This window comes from Canis lupus, chromosome 5 (genome assembly GCF_003254725.2).
Source record: "Canis lupus dingo isolate Sandy chromosome 5, ASM325472v2, whole genome shotgun sequence".
Taxonomy (NCBI): domain Eukaryota; kingdom Metazoa; phylum Chordata; class Mammalia; order Carnivora; family Canidae; genus Canis; species Canis lupus.
Genome location: NC_064247.1, coordinates 77,943,742 through 77,959,133, shown reverse-complemented (window position 1 = coordinate 77,959,133; position 15,392 = coordinate 77,943,742). Strand labels below are relative to the sequence as shown.

The following is a 15,392-nucleotide window of genomic DNA, read 5'->3' as shown; positions in this document are numbered from 1 at the left end:
TTTTAAAAAGTTTCCAGGAATTTCATTTAAAACCAGATATGTCACTGTACTTAAACTTTTGGGACTGGTTGACTGCATTTGTAAAAGAAGTGTTCCAGGAAATGAAGACATGCTTCTTTCTGGCCAACTATCCTGTCTTCTGCCACTCAGAAAGTTTTAAAGTCATTCTTCAGACAATTCTGTCAAGAATAAGCACCGTAAAATCTATAACACTCTCCACTGCATCCAGTCAGCATCCTAATACTTAACATGTATTTTCAGTGTGTCCATAGTCCTTACTGTTTCTTACTGTGGGTGAGGTCCAATTGTCTAGATCTGTGTACATGTTTTGTTATTATCTTTTTGAAAATTAAATATTACCTGTTTTAATATTTTAAAGCTATTTATTTTCCTAGGATATAGTTGATATAGGTATTATTTTGGTGCAGTCTTTTTATTTTTATTTTTATTTTTTTTTTTTTAATTTTATTTATTTATGATAGTCACAGAGAGAGAGAGAGAGGCAGAGACACAGGCAGAGGGAGAAGCAGGCTCCATGCACCGGGAGCCTGACGTGGGATTCGATCCCGGGTCTCCAGGATCGCGCCCTGGGCCAAAGGCAGGCGCCAAACCGCTGCGCCACCCAGGGATCCCGGTGCAGTCTTTTTAAAAGGTGATTTATGACACTATTTACCACCTGAAAAATAAGTAAAATTTTGGGGGCACCTGGGTGGCTTTTTTTGGGGGGGAGGGTGGCTCTTTTGATTGAGGCATCCGACCTTTGATTTTGGCTCAGGTCATGGTCTCGGGGTTGTGGGATTGAGCCCTCTGTCAGGCTCCGTGCTCAGCACCAAATCTGGTTGACCCTTTCCCTCAGCCCCTCCCCCACTCTTGTACTCTCTTAAAAAAAAAATTAGGGCAGCCCAAGTGGCTCAGCAGTTTAGCGCCATCTTTGGCCCAGGGCATGATCCTGGAGACCCGGGATCGAGTCCTGAGTCAGGCTCCCTGCGTGGAGCTTGCTTCTCCGTCTGCCTGGTCTCTATGTCTCTGCCTCTCTCTCTCTGTGTCTCTCATGAATAAATGAATAAAATCTTTTTTTAAAAAATTAAAATTTTTAACCCAGTAATTGCATTTCCAGGAATTTCTCTGAAGGAAAATAATCATGAAAGTGGGCAAAATTGGCTGTATGAATATTCATCCCACCATTATTTAGCAAATACATAGAAAGAACATAGAAGTCCACAGAGGAATACTAGATATCAATTTCATATAATGTTGTAGATACAAGTTTAATGACTTTGAAAGAAATAGGTTATATGTTAGTTGGAAAAGCATATTACAAAATGGTTTGCATGATATAATTCCCCTGATTTTGAAAAAAGAAATGCATCTGCATATAGAGACAGACACAGATTGGAAGGACATGTACCAAAATGCAGTCTCTGACCTCACTGGTAATTTTTTTTTTTCTGAAAAATTTCTACAATTAACATACTTAAAGTTAGAAATAATAAAAAAAATTAAAAATAATATTTCATACCCACCACTCAAAAATTTAAGTGAGGGGAACTACCAAGAGGACGACCAGTTAATGGGCTTTACACGGTATAGCCAACAGCAGCAGCCACAGACTATGCCCACGCAAGCATCCAGGGAATTCTACTGGATAAGGAGCTAAGAAGTGATTAAAATAGATTGTGAAGTGGAGGCTCTTCACATGATAGGGCTCACGTGCCACCCCAGTGGCCGACAGCACTAGTGTTAGTCCTGTATCAGATGGGCCCAGTAATTGCAAACAGAGAAATCAGCATCAGGCTTTATGTCTTAAGTCTCCCCAACAAGAAGAAAGTAACAGAGCTGCGATTCATTTTGTTTATCCCGGAGGTCTGCAGTGAGTAATCACCAAAAGTTCTGAGCAGCATTGTTTTCTTCTGTGCTCTCTAGGTCTCCAGATCACACTAAGTTTGTGGGAAGTTTCAAAACCAAGCAGGACTTCATAGATTTGATTGAAGTAATCTATCGAGGAGCAATGAGGGGAAAACTTATTGTCCAAAGTCCTATTGATCCCAAGAATATTCCCAAATATGACCTTCTCTATCAAGACATTTAGCACATTCGCTACTCAAAATTGAAGAAAAAGGCACATCTTGAAGCAGTACCTGAATCTAGCTCTGCTGTTTTCCTGGAGTCCTTCCGAAGTGTGTTCAGCATCCCAGCAGAGAAGAGGTCCAACTTGGATAGAAAAAACTCCACCCCCAAGTAGAAGACCTTGCTGATGCCGTGATGAGCAGGGATGCTTAAGTGTCTACTCCTTGCAGACCTCAGAGCAGTCAAGACAGCTGTGGTCAATTTTCCCAGCATGATTTATATCGTTCTTCTCTTTATTCCCTAAGATAATAACAGAATCCTTCTAACCATTGGCTAGTACAGTTTAACTGTGTTTATTTGATACATAAGTAAAATAGAAAATCAGTTGCCATAAGAACAGAAATACTTATTTTATACCCTAGATGTACGCGCACACCCTTACCCTCACCCACTCAGATTTATCTCATACTCTCCCATCTCCAGTCCCTGGTAGCTGGGGTCTTTTGGAAAAATGATTCTCTACTGAGAGTGGGCAAATTTGTTTTATTTTGGAAGCTTTCTGGCTTAGACTTTTATAACTATCCTGGTTTGCTCATTTTACTAGTTTTTATGTTATTAAATTACCCAAGAAATAAGACCTGGAACCTTTATCATCCAGCACCCAATTTGAGCTAAACAAAAAATTAACTACCTGTCGTAAGTAGAAGCAGGTTTTTCCCAGAAGTCAGAGTTCTGCCTCTCTCTGAGGCAGAGAATTTTACTCCAAGGACTCAATACTGGAAAGAGATGTCAGAGTTGTTAGAAAGAAATATTATCTCTATGGTATTTGCCTCTTTTAATAACTTTATGAAGAATTGTTCTTCCAGCATCCCTGGCATAACCTGCCACCACTCGGGCAAGTCATTGCTTCTCTCAAAACCCCACAGAGCCTATGGATCCTGGTCTTCTAGAACAAGAGAATAGATTCAGAGCTGGAGGGCAGTGGGCCCCAGGCAGCATCCACCTGCTTGGCAGCTGCTGGTCGCAGAGCCAACAGAAGCCCAGTTCCATGCAGGCCAGCACTGTCACTGCAAGTGCATTCCCCCTTGACCAGGTGGCTTCCTTTGCAAGCCTGGTCTGCAGGAAAAGGTGACCAGAAGGAAGGCTGCTGGGGGCCTTTGTGTTCTTCACCGATGAAAGGAGAGAGCCACTCCAGGAAGAGGGCAGAACCAAACCCTTCCTCCACCACCTCTTGCTGCTCTGGTTATCCTGATTCATGGGACTACAACAGCCATCCTAGGACCGGGAGGACCAGCACTGGGATGAAAAGTCTGTGTGAGAACAACAGTAAGAACCTGGATCCCTGATGATGTAATTGAGCTACTGACTGAACTCCAGACCTGTTTTCCCCCCCAGACCCCTGTGAAAGAATAAAATACTTTCATGGCCTGTCATGTCACTGTGTGTTGGACTTTCTATCAGATCCTAAATCACACAGCATCAGACATGGGCTAAGTGCGCAGATCCCAGCAAAAACTCAGGACTGGTGTGCATAAAATTCTCCTATCTCCGCTCCCCCCGAGGTCTCTGGGGAGTGTTTCTCTGAAGTCCTGATTTGTGTTTTTGTTCCTCTCTCGGTTGCTTTCCATTCCACAAGTGCCGACTGAGTGCGTACTGAATGCCCTGCCCTGGGCTAGGTGCTCCATAAACACAGATGGTTCCTAAGCGGGAAAGGGCTTCATAGAGGACACAGTGCCTGCACCTGGGAGGACAGTAGGAGGTTTCTATGTGCATGTTAGGGGAGGGCACCAAGAGGGGAGACCGCAGAACCGCCCTGAGAGCTATGTGCAGTTCCATGTCCCTCAAGACCAGGAGGCCAGGAGGTGCTGCTGTGGAGGAAGCCAGAGAAGATGAGTGAATGGAAGAAATGCCAAAGGCTTCCTCTTAGTACTTTCCTCCTGAACAGTGGCCAGAAGCCACTTAATGCAAGCAGATAATTCTTCAAGAAAAGCACAGTGAGGGGATCCCTGGGTGGCTCAGCGGTTTAGCGCTTGCCTTTGGCCCAGGGCATGATCCTGGAGTCACGGGATCAAGTCCTGCATTGGTTTCTTGCATGGAGCCTGCTTCTCCCTCTGCCTGTGTCTCTGCCTCTCTCTGTGTCTCTCATGAATAAATAAATAAAATCTTAAAAAAAAAAAAAAACAACGTGATTTTTTTTTCTTCAAGAAAATTTAGTGTGGGGGGCATCTGAGTAGCTCAGTGGTTGAGCACCTGCTCTCAGCTCAGGTCGTGATCCTGAAGACCCAGGATCAAGACCCACATCAGGCTCCCTGCATGGAGCCTGCTTCTCCCTCTGCCTCTATCTCTGACTCTGTGTCTCTCATTAATAAATAAATAATATCTTTTTAAAAAAAGAAAATTTAGTGCTAAAGACTGTACCAGAAGAAAAGGGCCTAACTGTATTCTGAGAGGCATCCATGTACGTGTCTAGTATATGTCAGTTTCTGGCTATTCGCTCTTTCCCAGGTGTTAGAGCACAGGTGTAAGATCTCCATTGGCCCGCTAGTTCTGACCTGTGAAAAGCATGGATGGCTCTGGAGAGTGGGTACAAGGACAGCCTCACCATGCAGGGCAGACCCGGTGCAAGAACACAGACATAGGGCATTTTGTACCAGTGAGCTGGAGAGGCCATCTTTGCATCTGACAAAGAGGTACCTTGATGAAACATCAGTGTTCTAAAGGCTTGAATAGCCAGAAAGAGTGGAAGAAGTTAGAAGAAGAGCTTCCTGTTGACAAGGGTTCTGAAACTGTTCTGGGAGACCCTTAAGAGCAATACCCTGTCTTTGTGAAGGGGAAGACTCAGATGGCTTGCATTTGGCTCCCGGTAAGGGACAGGTTTCTTCCACCCGGGGAAAGCACACCCTATTGAGGAAGGGACCTGTAACTCTTCACCAGGTTCCAGAATGTTGGTAGGGATGTTGGAGATGATCCGGCTCAAGCCCCTTGGGAAGGAAACTGGACACTAATGGCAGGGAACTGAAGACACTTGGCAGATGCTACAGTCTGGCCCAGCAAGTCCAGAATGCTGCCTTTACCCTATCTCATCTGTCTTCTAAGTGCCGGTGTGCTGGAGCACAAATGCTACAATGCTGCCCACGTCAGAACCCCTGTTTTTGTCCCGTGCTGAGCTGGCATCTTCCCCCTCCGTCTGCATGCCCCCTCACTCAGTGCAGAGAGCAAGGGGAGGCCGTGCAGAGAGCTGGGGGTCACGCTCGGACAGGCCCGGGCTCGCAGTCAACCCAGTCACGCTGCCTCACGGTGCTGTGGCCTCTAGCAAATCACTTCTCCAAGTCTGTTTCCTTGTGTGAAGCAAGGGAAATGGTGACTTTTCTGAGGCCTGCCATTTGGTAGAACTCGGTCACCGAGTACGACCCCAGCATGGGACGGTTTCATGTCCCCTCAGGGATTTCCAGTTAGCGTGGGGTGCTTTCTGCCACACTCCCAGTATACACCGCTCTCCCACTAAGCTGTTGCTGTACCACACATGAGACAATAAACACGGCCGGAGGCTAAAAACAGCACAGAAATGACTCAAGAAAGCCCTTTATTGATCGACTCAGCATGCTTCACACCGTGTTCTACCCCCTCCACTCCCATGCAGTTTTTCCTCCCAGAGTGAAGTCTTGCTCTTAGGCAGAGGCTGCCAGCCTGTCAGCATTAGTTGCCAGCGATGGTTTCCTGCACCCAGGCCAGAACGGAGGGCACCTTCACGTACACCCCGTACTCGGCCACAGTACAGCTCTTATCAAAGCTCAGGATCCCGGCCGCATACCAGGTGTCTTCGTCCTGGTCGTGAACAGCAAAGGCACTGCCAGCGTCACCGTAACAAGTGTCTTCCTGAAACTTGGACATGCCGGCACAGAAGGTGTGCTCATTCAGAATGGGCTGTACCCCGACAGGGCTCTTCGGTGACTTCTTTTCAGGCACCGTGCTGCCTTCGTAGTGCTGCACACACTTGTCTTGATCAGCCACAGGCAGCATGACATACTTCAGTAGCTCAGTAAAATTGAAGTTGGAATTTCGTCCCCAGCCAGACACGTAGCCTATACGCCCCACTTCTGCATAATCTTTTGAAGGTAGACAGATGGGCATTACTCTCTCATCAATGGGCACCTTCTGTTTGAGTTTGATGAGCCCGATATCTACCTTGGAGTAGTCAGGGTGTAGGACCACCTTTTCAACCTCCACAAGCTGATTTTTCCCCACATAGAGTTTTAAAGTAGGGGCAATGTCGTTTGCTTTTGCATCATCCTTATGGCCCAGGAAGAGATTTTTAGCTGTAGTCAGCAGCCATTGTTCATTGATCAGTGTGGCCCCTGAGGTGAGATTATGGTGGGAGACCATCTTAGCCTGCCAGGGAAAGCTGCCTTTGGCATCCACTGATCCACCCATGATCCTCTGCACCTGATCCACTGGGTTCTTGGGCTTTCCACATACTGTCAAGAAAAGGTCAGGAGCAGAAATGTGAGTCTCCAGTGTGGGAAAGAGAGGGACAGTGTTGGCAGTTGCTACTGTCTAAACTGTCGTAATTTCTGCACAGCTAGAAGTATTGACATGCCTTGCCTTTATCACCTGCTCCTGTCATTTCCATGGTTTAAAACGGTTCTTTTTTTATAAAGTTGCATACATCACTAAGACACAGTTTTATTTCCTGCTTTCCTAACTCATGAAAAAAAAAAAAAAACAAGTAATGCTGATATTTTCAAAAGCTGACTAAAGAACCGTATGTGTGTTTAAATAAGTTATCACAAATAGACATGTCCACAGCTGGACATTCTGGAATGGACATTCCACATTCTGGAAATTCACCGTAAGGATGAGAAACTATAATAATTCATTCTCTCTGAATAAGGAGTGATCTGTTGTAGCATTGGCTGGAACTCCCGATTTCAGATGTTGCAGTTAATATAAAGCAGGTGAATAGTTCTGCGCCACTAATGGCACAAGAGGGCAGGCAAAATCCTCTTGTCCAGGAGGGAAAGGGAAAGAACGTCTCTTCCTAATAACAAGAAACAGAAGTTCTAGCCCCTCTCCAGCTTGCATCACACCTCTGTGGATTGGGTTTTGCACTGTCCTCCCACAACGCATTCTTCCTGGAGTGTGCTTTACTTGACTCTGGGCTCCCTGGACAGCTTACGTGTACGTATAGGGCCTCCTGGCCCTGGAGGGCTTATAGACAGCGGATTCTGCCAATACCCCGAAGGCCCAAAGGAGCAAGATCCTTAGTGAACTTTATTGGGAACTCATCACCTAGATGTGCACTCAACAGCCTGGCTGACCATTTATGGTTCTCTCTGGCCCTCCATCTGGGTGCTCAGTCAGTAAAGATGTGCCTCCAGGATGTTTCGATCAAGATGCCTGCACACGCAGTAGACTCTCAACACCCACCTTTGGTTGGCTCCCCAGGGCCCCTGGCTTCTTCCTACCTGCTTCACATTCAGGAAGTTTCTCTCCAACTGCCTTGTTTGTCCAATGCTTCTCACTGTTCAAGGTGTACACTCCTGAAACAAAAGGAAAGAAATGAGTCAAAAGAGAAATTGAATCTGGACCTAGCATGAGGAAAGAAGGTGTTGAAAGAGAATTAAAGAGAGATGGAAGGAAGAGGCAGAGAAGAGGAGGGAGGAACAAGCTCTGCTCTAGAAGCTAAGTGCTGGGGGTGCCAGTGAAGCCCAGCAGGATGGATCTGGGGCTTTGGTGACACAGTACTGAGTAAGAATCAGGGTTCAGATTCTTGCTCTCCCTCTACAAGCCCCCTGAACTTGAACATGTCATTCAGCCTCTCCGTGCCTCGGCTTCCTCATCGGCAAAATGAGAATAACAACAGTATCTCTTCAGAGGGGCGTTCTCATCGGCAAAATGAGAATAACAACAGTATCTCTTCAGAGGGGCGTTGTGAGAACAAAGTGAGCAAATAAATGTAATGCACTTAGAACAGTGCAGGGAACATAGTACTAGATCGGAGCCACCTGTCGTCATCACTGGCACCACCCTCAGTTCCTTTACCACATCTGTTTTTGGAAATGTAGATCTCACTCTGGGATGAGTAAGGCTACATGGCATCACCTCCCCCTTAACAAAGGACAAAAACTGAGGCTAAGCGAATTTTTTTCCATTGGATTAATATATTTTATTAGACATTTACTGTGTTCCAAGGACTGTGCTAACATTATAGTTTTTTGTTATTTAAATTCAATTTGCCAACATATAGTATAACACCCAGTGTCATCTCATCAAGTGTCCTCCTCATTGCCCATCACCCAGTTACCCCATCCCCCAACCCACCACCCCTTCCACAACACTTTGTTTGTCTAGGCTAAGTGAATTTACCCAAAAGGCCACAATTACTGGTGCCAAAACCTGTACTAGAATCTACTACTCCTGGTTCTAAGAAGAACATGTAAGCTTCATGGCCCATCACCCCTGGCCACACTCATCATGCAAAGGCCGGGGTGGGGGAGGGTGCAGGGACACTTGGCCAGCGCTTACCATCTCCTTCAGTGTGCAGTTTGTAGAAAGGCTTACACTGGTAGCGAATCATGTGCTCTACGTAGCCATTTTCGATCACTGGGGGCTTTGGGAGGCTGACCTCTGCAAAGAAAAAGTCACAGGAAGAGGTGGTTGACATTCAAAAACTGATCCCAGAGACCCATGAAAAGTCAGTGGAGAAGAAGCTGCTCTGAACCACTACCCCTCCTCCACCTCAAATGGAAGCCAAAGGGAAGGCCATCTCCCCTTTTTCCTGCCTGGTTCCCCAGTGTTCTTCACTGGCCTGAAATACCAGAGATTATGACAAGAAGGAGGTACTGGCTCTTCCCAAAGAGAGGATGTAGATCTGATAGGGTCCAAATGAGACGCAGCAGTGCTGGGATGTGAGGCTCCCACCCAAACCCGAAGACTGACCTGTATTATTTGTGGCCTCACTGCCAGTGTCCTCTGCGAAAAGCTGCCCCCAGAGCAGGAGGGCAATGACAGCTCCCAGGGCTCTGCGGAGAGAAGACAAGGAGTGCACAATTGGTCTCCCTACTTCACACACACACACCCTCCCATTAGGCAGCCAGAGAAGAAGCTATATGAAAGTGTTAGGACAAAAAGTTGCCCACCACCACCACCCACATACACCCTTGTACAGCTTCCCAGTACACCCAAGTTCCAGCATGCTCTGTGCTGCTGGGAATTCTACATTAGCTTCAGAGAGGAACCACCAATATAGGAAGGCACACAGATACATGGCCCTCAATTTCTGGTGGCGTTTAGGAAACATTAAATTACTAATAATAGGGGCTCCTGGGTGCCTCAGTTGGTCGAGCATCTGCCTTTGGCTCGGATCATGATCCCTGGGTCCTGGGATTGAGCACCATACTGGGCTCTCTGCTCAGTGGAGGGCCTGCTTCTCCCTCTCCCTCTGATTGCCGCTCTGCCTACATGTGCTCTCTTTTCTCTCTGTCAAAATATTTTTTAAAAGATTGCTAATAATATGTGAGCTCTCCTGCAAAAAGAAGCCTCCCTCATGCACCCTTGCTAATAAAATGCGGATAGCTTGAAGATGGAAAATAGGGATTTCTTATGCTATTCTCTGTACTTTTTAAATTTTTCCATGATAAGATGTTCTAAACATACAGAATGTAAAACACTTACCATGGTTTTCTTACTATTCTACGATATTTTGCCTTCAGGAGACCCCAAAATGCCAAAAAGTTTACCAGGAATATAACTGGCCTCCTGGACGCATGACTGTGGACACAGGCATCAATGCACAGGCCACACTCACCAGAGACCAGCTATACAGAGATTGCTTGGTTATGTTAAGTTGGTAGTCTTGTGACTTCAACATTTCAAAAAAAATTTTTGTTGTTTTGATAAAATCTCAGTGCCTTAGTTGGGTCACTCAAATGTGTTACTAATGGTCCCACACATTTTTTTAATCTACTAATAAACATATTTAGATTGCCAAAAAGCCTACTATGAGAGCTGCTAGCAGGCATCTCCTGCAAAGATGAAAAATTTGTAACCTTGAGGAAAAAGATACCTCTTAGAGTAAGTCACATTCTATGGATGCAGAAAAGCAGAAGATTTAACACATGAAACCCCTTAATTCATTAGGATTTAACTCATTTGCCCTATTTCTGTTTTTGTTCTGCATCTCTTCTTTGGTTTCCCCTCTACCTGCGCTGTCCTGTAGGTAAACGACGTAGACAGAGAAGGAAGAAGTAATCTATGGACAAGGGGAAAGCAGCAAAACTCACCTCATCTTTGGTTTGTCTGCCTCTGGAAGAGCAGTGCTGTGGGAGACACCTGTAGATGCTTTTATGCCTCCAATATCTCACTCCACCCCCTTCTTGATTTTGTAATTCCTGTGTCTACACAACTTTGACCTTGTTAATAAGGTCATAGCATTTTCCAGTAACAGAGCCACAAACAACATCCCTGTTAAGAGTTGAGCTCTTGCTTCACACTTGAGTTTCTCCTAGTATTTCTTTACAAACCCCAAAGAAGCCTGGCCACGCTATGACCCACGTAGCTGCCAAAGTGTTTCCCGAAATCAGCCACTGTACAGGACGCAGGGGGGTGGCGGGGGGGAGAAGCATCAATCTGTGTCTCTTTGTTCTGGAGAGTTTTCAGTGCTGAAAACAAAGCTGCCCTTTGCGTTATTTTAAACCTATTATAGATGCTTCTACAACCTGGCTGAGACAGGGCTCTCTAAAGAAATCATTTCCTTTTCACAATCATTTTCCCCACCCAATGTTGACATCTCCTTATTGCTTAAAATTTTTACAACGTGAAATCAGTAAAATGTATTTATTGCATCTTCTCTGATAGCTCTTTGTAAGAAATCACACAAAATGGTTAAAGCTATCGTGTAGGCTGATGCAAACCATACTCCATGGCAGTGGTTCTCATTGTATTATAATCCAGTAATTATTTTTTTAATATTTATTTATTTAAGGGGTGTGGGGCAGAGGCAGAGGGAGAGAAAGTCTCAAGTAAACTCTTCACTGTTTGCAGAGCCTATCATGGCGCTCAATCTCACAACCCTGAGATCGTGACCTGAACCAAAACCAAGAGTTGAACACTCAACCAGCTGCACCACCCAGGTGCCCCAAATATATTCCGGTAATTAATCCAAATAGCAGGTGGGAAAAATCATTACACTTAAGTCAAATATCTCCACTTCTGTATCTCAAGTACTATTCAACTGATATTTAATAGCAACTCAATAAAATCCTGCTTTGTTCATTAAACAAAAGGTCAGCGGTTCTTAAGTTAGAATGTACAAAAGAATCACTTTGGGATATTCATGGTGGAGCTGATGTCCATCAATAGACTACAGACAAGCCAAAAGCAGAATCAGACCTATAAATACTGAGAACAAACTTATGGCTGGGGAGGGAGAAGATGGGCAAAATGAGTGAGGGGGAGAATGAGATACAACTTCCAGTATGGAAAGAATAAGTCATGGGAATATAAGGTACAGCATAAAAAATATAGTCAATGATAATGTACTAATGTTATATGGTAACATGGTAGCTGCTTGTGGTGAGCACTGCATATTGTATAGAGATGTTGAATCACTATGTTGTCCACCTGAAATTAACATTATGTGTCAACAACACTCAAAAAAAACTTTTAATAGGGGAATGGCTAAATAATGTGATATCTTTGTATGATGGAATACAGATCTTCCTCAGCTTGTAATGGGGCTGCATCCTAATAAATGAGCTTAAGTTGAAAATATTGTAAGTCAAAAATTCATTTAATACACCTAACTTACCAAACATCATAGTTTACCCTGGCCTACCTTAAATGTGCTCAGAACAATTACATCAGCCTATAGTTGGGCAAAATTATCTCACACGAAGTCTATTTTATAATGTGCTGAATATCTCATGTAATTTATTGAATACTATACTGAAAATAAAAAACAAAATGCTTATGTGGGTAAAGAATGATTAAGTGTATTGATTGTTTACCGTCATGATCACGTAGCTGCCTGGGAGCTGTGGCTTGCTGCAGCTGCCATCATCACAAGAGAAAATCCTGCATAATCACTAGTCTGGGAAAAAAACAAAATTCAAAGTATAGTTTCTACTGAATGCATATTGCTTCCCACCATTATAAAGTCAAAAAAGTCATAAGTCAGCGGTGAGGAGATGGGTGAAATAGGTGATGGGATTGAGAGGTACAAACTTCCAGTTATAAAATTAATAAGTCATGAGGATGTAATGTACAGCATAGAGAATATGCTCAATAATACTGGAATAACTTTGTATGGTGACAGATGGTAACTACAATTATGATGAGCATTTCATACTGCATATAAATGTGGACTCATGTTATATACCTGAAACTAATATAATGTATGTCAACTATACTTTAAAAAGGGAGGGGGGGGATTCTTAAGTCAAAGTATCATTAGTCCAGGACCATCTGTATTATACAGCTGAGAATGAGGAAGGAAGGTACTTCAACTTGTTTCTGTGGAAATTGCCAGAAATGTTGATGCCCTCACAGCACACAACTACAACCCTCCTGCCCAGAAGTACCTGTTTGGCCACAGGGGCCACCAGGTGGCCAGGAAATGCCTCAGCCACTGAGCACCAGGACCTGCCCCTTCCTCCGCAAGCAGATGAACACCAACCCATCCTGTGGCCCCTACCACTCCCAAGCACCCAGCTGCATCTTTTGGGGAACAGTGCGAGGTGTGCTGCCCCACAAGACCAAGCGAGGCCTGGCTGCCCTGGACTGCCTCAAGGTGTTTGGTGGGATCCCACCACCCTATGACAAGAAAAAGTGGACTATGGTTCCTGCTGCCCCCAAGGTGGTACACCTGAAGCCTACATGAAAGTTTGCTTACCTGGGGTGCCTGGCTCACAAGGTCGGCTGGAAGTACCAGGCAGTAACAGCCACCCTGGAGGAGAAGAGGACAGAGAAGGCCAAGATCCGTTACTGGAAGAAGAAGCAGTTCATGAGGCTACGGAAATGGGTCAAAAAGAAGGTGGAGAAGAAAATCAACAAATACATGGAGGTCCTCAAGACCCATGGACTCCTAAAAAAAAAAAAAAAAAAAAAAAAAAAGGACCCACGGACTCCTGATCTGAGCCCAATAAAATGGACTGTTTATTCCTCATGCTTGGCCTGGCCTGCCCTTCCTCCATCGCCGCCTAGGATATGGAGGACTCCCAGGGACTGCTGTCCCCATGCCCCAGGCAGCCTGGGGCTTATAACGCTGGGAACACAGGGCCTTAGTCACTACTGTTAAAAAAAGCTCTTCTAAAAAGTTAAAAAAAAAAAAAAAAAAAAAAAAAACAACCCTCTAAGAGTTCATTCCTGAGAGTTCTAGTGGCATTTCACAGTTTGCAAGAGAGATCTGGAAAATGGAGGGGAGCCCTGCATTGTGAATGGGGTGTATTTAAACTTTGCCACCCACAGTCAGGCGCTATACTCTGCAGCTGTTATGGTGTTAGATTATGGGCGCCAAGCCTGGTGTACAGAGGTAGTTCCAGATGCATTGTCCGGGAAGTAACAGCCAAGGAGTCACAGGAACTGCCTTTGTGCTTTCCCTGTACTTTGTAATCCAAAACTAATAAATTATTTTTAAAGAAAAAAAAAAACAGACGGGCAGCCCTAGGTGGCTCAGCGGTTTAGCGCCACCTTCAGCCCAGGGTGTGATCCTGGAGACCCGGGATCTAGTCCCACATCAGGCTCCCTGCATGGAGTCGGCTTCTCCCTCTGCCTGTGTCTCTGCCTCTCTCTCTCTCTCTCTCCTCTCTGTGTATTTAAATAAATAATAAAAAATCCTTAAAAAAAAAAAAAAGGAAATGGATTCCCCTGTATAACACCAAAATCACAAGTAACAACAACAAAAATAGATAAATTGGGATCCATCAAAATTAAAAACTAATGTGCATCAAAAGACAGTATCAAGAAAGTGAAAGACAATCTATGAAGGGGATAAAATATCTATAAATCATTATCTCTGATAACAACTTAACATCCAGAATATATAAAGAACTCCTAAAACAACAACAAACAATCCAATTAAAACACAAGCAAATGATCTGAATAGACATTTTTCCAAAGACAATACAAATGGCCAATAAGCACATGAAAAGGTGCTCAAAGTCAAAAACCACAGGATGCCACCTCACACCTACTAGGAGCCTACAACTAAAAAAACTTGATAGATAGATAGATAGATAGATAGATAGATAGATAGATAGATAGATAGATAGATATAGATATAGATATTTAAAATATATATATAAGGGGCACTGGCTGGCTCAGTCTGTAGGCCATGTGGCTCTCGATCTCAGAGTTCTGGGTTCGAGCCCCATGTTGGGTATAGAGATTGCTTTTAAAAATTAAAATAAAACATATATAAAATAGATGTTGGCAAGAGTATGAAGAAGTTGGAACTCCCATAGTACCATGTAAAATGGAATAGTCTCTACTGAAGACAGTATGATGGTTCCTCAAAAAGCTAAATATAGGGACGCCTGGATGGCTCAGTGGTTGAGTGTCTGCCTTTGGCTCAGGACATGATACCTCAGTCCTGGGATCGAGTCCCACATCAGGGTCCCCCCCCGCATGGAGCCTGCTTCTCCCTCTGCCTCTGTCTTTGTCTCTCTCTCTCTGTCTCTCATGAATAATAAATAAATAATCTTTATTTTAAAAAAGCTAAATATAGAATTGTTATATGACCCAGCAATTCCACTTCTAAGTGTATACCCAAACTAATTGAAAATAGGGACTCCGACAGATACTTGTACACCCATGTCCAGTGCAGCATTATTCACAATAGCCAAAAGGTAGTAACAACCCAAGTATCCTTCAACAGATGAATAAACAAAATGTGGCATATATATACAATGGACTATTATTCATCTATAAATGTGCCACCTGCTACAACATGAATAAACTTGGAAAATATTATGGTAACTGAAAGAAACCAGACACTAGAAGACAAATATCGTATGATTCTATTTTTGCGAAATATCTGGGAGAGGCAAATTCATAGACACAAAGTAGATTACAGGTTACTAGGGACTGGGGGAGGGGAGGGAAGGGTATTATTGCTTAATGGGTACAGAGTTTCTGTTTGGAATGATGAAAAAGTTTTGGAAATGATGGTGATGGTTACACAACATTGCAAATGTAATTAATGCCCTGGAATTTTACATTTTAGAATTGTTAAAGAGAGAAAATTTGTTATATATACTCTATCACAATAAAAAAGCTCATAAAAAATGGATTTCTTTCTCTTGAGGCCAAAAAAAATTTTTAAAGCA

General features: G+C 44.0%; 2 protein-coding genes and 1 pseudogene across 6 annotated transcripts in view; 2 read left to right on the top strand and 1 right to left on the bottom strand.

Annotated features, from left to right (window-relative positions):
* Positions 1-15,392, top strand: part of TXNL4B (thioredoxin like 4B) — a 45,565-nt gene that overhangs the window by 5,314 nt on the left and 24,859 nt on the right. The window contains exon 4 of one of the 5 annotated variants that reach the window (XM_025426710.3): positions 1,924-3,500. The exons of the other annotated variants lie outside the window; for them this stretch is intronic. Coding sequence (XP_025282495.1) covers positions 1,924-2,089 — 166 coding nt within the window. The 3' untranslated portion in view covers positions 2,090-3,500. Of the gene's footprint in view, positions 1-1,923; positions 3,501-15,392 lie in introns of those variants that run through there. 5 annotated transcript variants of the gene reach the window in all.
* On the bottom strand, positions 5,634-10,428 carry LOC112646588 (haptoglobin). The gene is made up of 5 exons (XM_025426708.3): positions 10,350-10,428; positions 9,007-9,089; positions 8,593-8,694; positions 7,533-7,607; positions 5,634-6,542 (listed from the first exon to the last, which is right to left on the bottom strand). The coding sequence occupies exons 1-5, from the start codon at positions 10,352-10,354 to the stop codon at positions 5,764-5,766; spliced, it is 1,044 nt and encodes a 347-aa protein (XP_025282493.1). The 5' UTR covers positions 10,355-10,428; the 3' UTR covers positions 5,634-5,763.
* On the top strand, positions 10,424-13,948 carry LOC112646590 (60S ribosomal protein L13a-like; annotated as a pseudogene).

Coding starts and splice junctions, on each gene's coding strand:
- LOC112646588 (XM_025426708.3), bottom strand. Junction 8,695..9,006: donor TGAGGCCACAAATAATACAG/GTCAGTCTTCGG, acceptor TTTTCTTTGCAG/AGGTCAGCCTCCCAAAGCCC. Junction 6,543..7,532: donor ACTTCCTGAATGTGAAGCAG/GTAGGAAGAAGC, acceptor TTTTCTTGACAG/TATGTGGAAAGCCCAAGAAC.